Raw genomic sequence first — 2,972 nt, forward strand, 5'->3', positions numbered from 1 at the left:
TTCTCTTGTGAAGTAGTCTGTGTATGTCGTTGGTGCCAAAACTGGCTTCATGTACAGCTAAGTTAACCTGCATCAATTTGAAGGTTATCATTGTGTTCATATCTGTTTATCAGTGTCAAAATCTGAAGAAAGATTTTTGTTGTCCATTTTGTGTCTTCTATGTTACTCATACTACATCCTTACTGCTGGAAGACTGCTTAGACCTTGCACAATGCAAGGTACTCCGTCTGTAAACAAATATAAGAGCGTTTAGATAATTAAAGTAGTGATTTAAACGCTTTTATATTTATTTACAGAGGGAGTACTTAGGAGAGAGGTGCTTGAAGAAATAAATCAGGTTTTCTTAAGCATCAGTGCTTATTTGTACAGGATACATGCTTAATTAGGCATTTACTCTAAAAATAGGCACCTGTGTTTTAGAAAGATCCGATTCATTTTTCTGAGCACCTAGTATTGTACAAAGTCCTATAGCAATTCAAAAACAGCAAAACCAAGCGCCTAGTTTTCTTTCTCAACAATCCAGAAAACACAACAAACGCAAAGTCTTGCCAGTTTACAATCCTAGGTGACAAGGCAAAAAGCACCGCCGATATTTACTTGTGCGAACATGTTGAAGCGTCATCACCAATTTGGCAGTTTCAGACTTTCAGCCGGAACGTGCATAATTTGCAGTTGTCTAGAACAACACCACTGGCATGCCACTGCAGCTGCAATAACCAGAGCAAAGCAATTATCCAAAGAAGAAATAAGCCGCAAAAGAGAAGCGCACGCATATCTGACATTGGATTAAAAGGGGCACAATCACGGCATTCTTGCAAATAAGACACCAGGATTTACTTCACTGCAACAGGGCACGGTTACATCAGGAACACAACATTCGACACCAAACTACCACCACCACACCACCAGCAAACAAGCCGCTACGAGGAACGGAAAGCCTAGCCGCCGAAGCCGTAGAGGGTGCGGCCCTGGCGCTTGAGCGCGTAGACCACGTCCATGGCGGTGACGGTCTTGCGGCGCGCATGCTCCGTGTAGGTGACGGCGTCGCGGATGACGTTCTCGAGGAAGATCTTGAGCACGCCGCGGGTCTCCTCGTAGATGAGCCCCGAGATGCGCTTCACGCCGCCCCGACGCGCCAGCCGCCGGATCGCCGGCTTCGTGATGCCCTGGATGTTGTCGCGCAGCACCTTCCTGTGCCGCTTCGCTCCGCCCTTGCCGAGCCCCTTGCCGCCCTTGCCGCGCCCAGACATCTCCGCTGCTCTCTCTCTCTCTCTCTTTCCCGGGGACGAAGATGGATTTGGGGATTTTGTTTTCTGTTGCTTGGTATTGGCTGGTTTGGGATATATAGAGCTGGAGGAGGGCGCGGGAGGCATTGGATCGGGGAGCGATCCGCGTGAGGGGCGAGCGCGATGGCCTTGGCCGTTGGATCGAGGCGGGGCTGGTTCCTATTGGTCGAGCGGTAGGCGCGCGGATCAAGGCTGCCCGGGCCAAATGGAAATCAGGAAGAAGGGCTGAGAGCATCTCCAGCCGTTGAGCCCGCCAGAAGGCAATTTTTTCACCGCTTGGAGGGCTGCCGGCGGATTTTTTTGGCTTGGGGGTGAAAAAGTTTCCAGCCGTGTCCACCCCCAAGCCGTGCCCAGGCCGCGCCCGCTCCAGGCCACGGCCGGCCCGGCCTCGCCGCCGAGCTTGAGCAGAGCCGCAGAGCGCGAGCGCGAGCCGGCGGAGCAGAGGAGCCACAGCTTCACCGGCGCCGTCTCCGTCCTCCCCTCCATCTCCGACGCCGTCTTCGTTGTGCGCTGCGCGGAGGGAGACAAGCCGCTGCGCCGTACCATCCTCGACCGGGGCTTCCGCCGCCTGCTGGACCGCCTCGTCGGCCTCGCTCCAAGCCGCCGTCCAGGATGTCCTCCACATCCTCCCGGGTGTGCCGCGGCAGGGCCGCCATCTTGTCCAGCGTGTTCTTCAGCTCCAGGCTGATGTGGATCTCCAGCTCTCAAGGAGCTTCTGCTCCGCGTCGAATCCCAGGTCGGAGAGGATCTTGGGCACACGCCGTCCACGCCGGGCGGCAAGCTCCAGGTGAACCCCTGCAGGAGCCGCGCGAACAACATGACAGTGAAGAGGGTGCCCAGCGCGATCCCGGGGCAGCCCGCCGCCCGGTGCTGAAGGACACGAACCGCAGCTCCGGCTCACTGAGCGCCATGGTGGCGTCGTCGCCGGCCAGGTGCCGCTCCGGCCGGAACCCGAGAGGGCTGGCCCACACCCGGAAGGAAAAGGAGAGGAGAGAGGAGAAAGAACAGAGAAAAAGGAGAGGAGACGGGAGAGAGAGGGGCTGGCAAGTGGGGCAGCGCCTGCAAAAAGCATATGCCGGCGTCCCCAGCTGCCCCTGGCGGGCTGGGTGCGGGGTGGGCGTGCCGGCGCTAATTTTTGCAAAATCCGGCGCAAAACGACGTTTTGGGGGCCTGACTGGGACGTTTTTTACCCGCCGGTGCTAAAAAAAAGTGCTTGGGGCGTCCCGGGGCCCTAGTGAAGATGCTCTGAGCGGGAATTTCTGTGCATTCTCGGGGGAGATGGAAATTTTGGGCCAATCCTATGCCGCCGCGGGCGGCATACACAGTCGTCGCTTCGCTGAAGCCAGCCTCCAGACGGGCCGGCCTTTTCGGCTGTCTTTTTTTTTCCAGCTCTTTCATTTTTCAAAAACAAAAATATGTATAGTTTTCTGTTTCGTTTCTTCTTATTTTTTCCTATTTTTTAGATGTTGAGCTTTCTTCCTTTTTACTTTTTTAATACTTTTTATATAGGTTCTGCAATATACGCTGAACTTTTTCTCAATATACGGTGAACATTTTCCAAAAACACACTAAACTTTTTTAGTATATGTTGTACATTTTAAAATACACACTTGACAATTTTCTATAATATATGATGACTATTTTTGTTAGATACATTGAACATTTTTAATATATGATGGACTTTTC

General features: G+C 53.2%; 1 protein-coding gene across 1 annotated transcript; it reads right to left on the reverse strand.

Moving 5' to 3' along the window:
- Positions 1-809: 809 nt before the first annotated feature.
- Positions 810-1,333, reverse strand: LOC123098070 (histone H4). Its single transcript, XM_044519946.1, has one exon. It carries the CDS (start codon positions 1,248-1,250, stop codon positions 939-941), a length of 312 nt encoding a protein of 103 aa, XP_044375881.1. The 5' UTR covers positions 1,251-1,333; the 3' UTR covers positions 810-938.
- Positions 1,334-2,972: the final 1,639 nt, after the last annotated feature.

The sequence above is a fragment of the Triticum aestivum genome, chromosome 4D, assembly GCF_018294505.1.
Source record: "Triticum aestivum cultivar Chinese Spring chromosome 4D, IWGSC CS RefSeq v2.1, whole genome shotgun sequence".
Taxonomy (NCBI): domain Eukaryota; kingdom Viridiplantae; phylum Streptophyta; class Magnoliopsida; order Poales; family Poaceae; genus Triticum; species Triticum aestivum.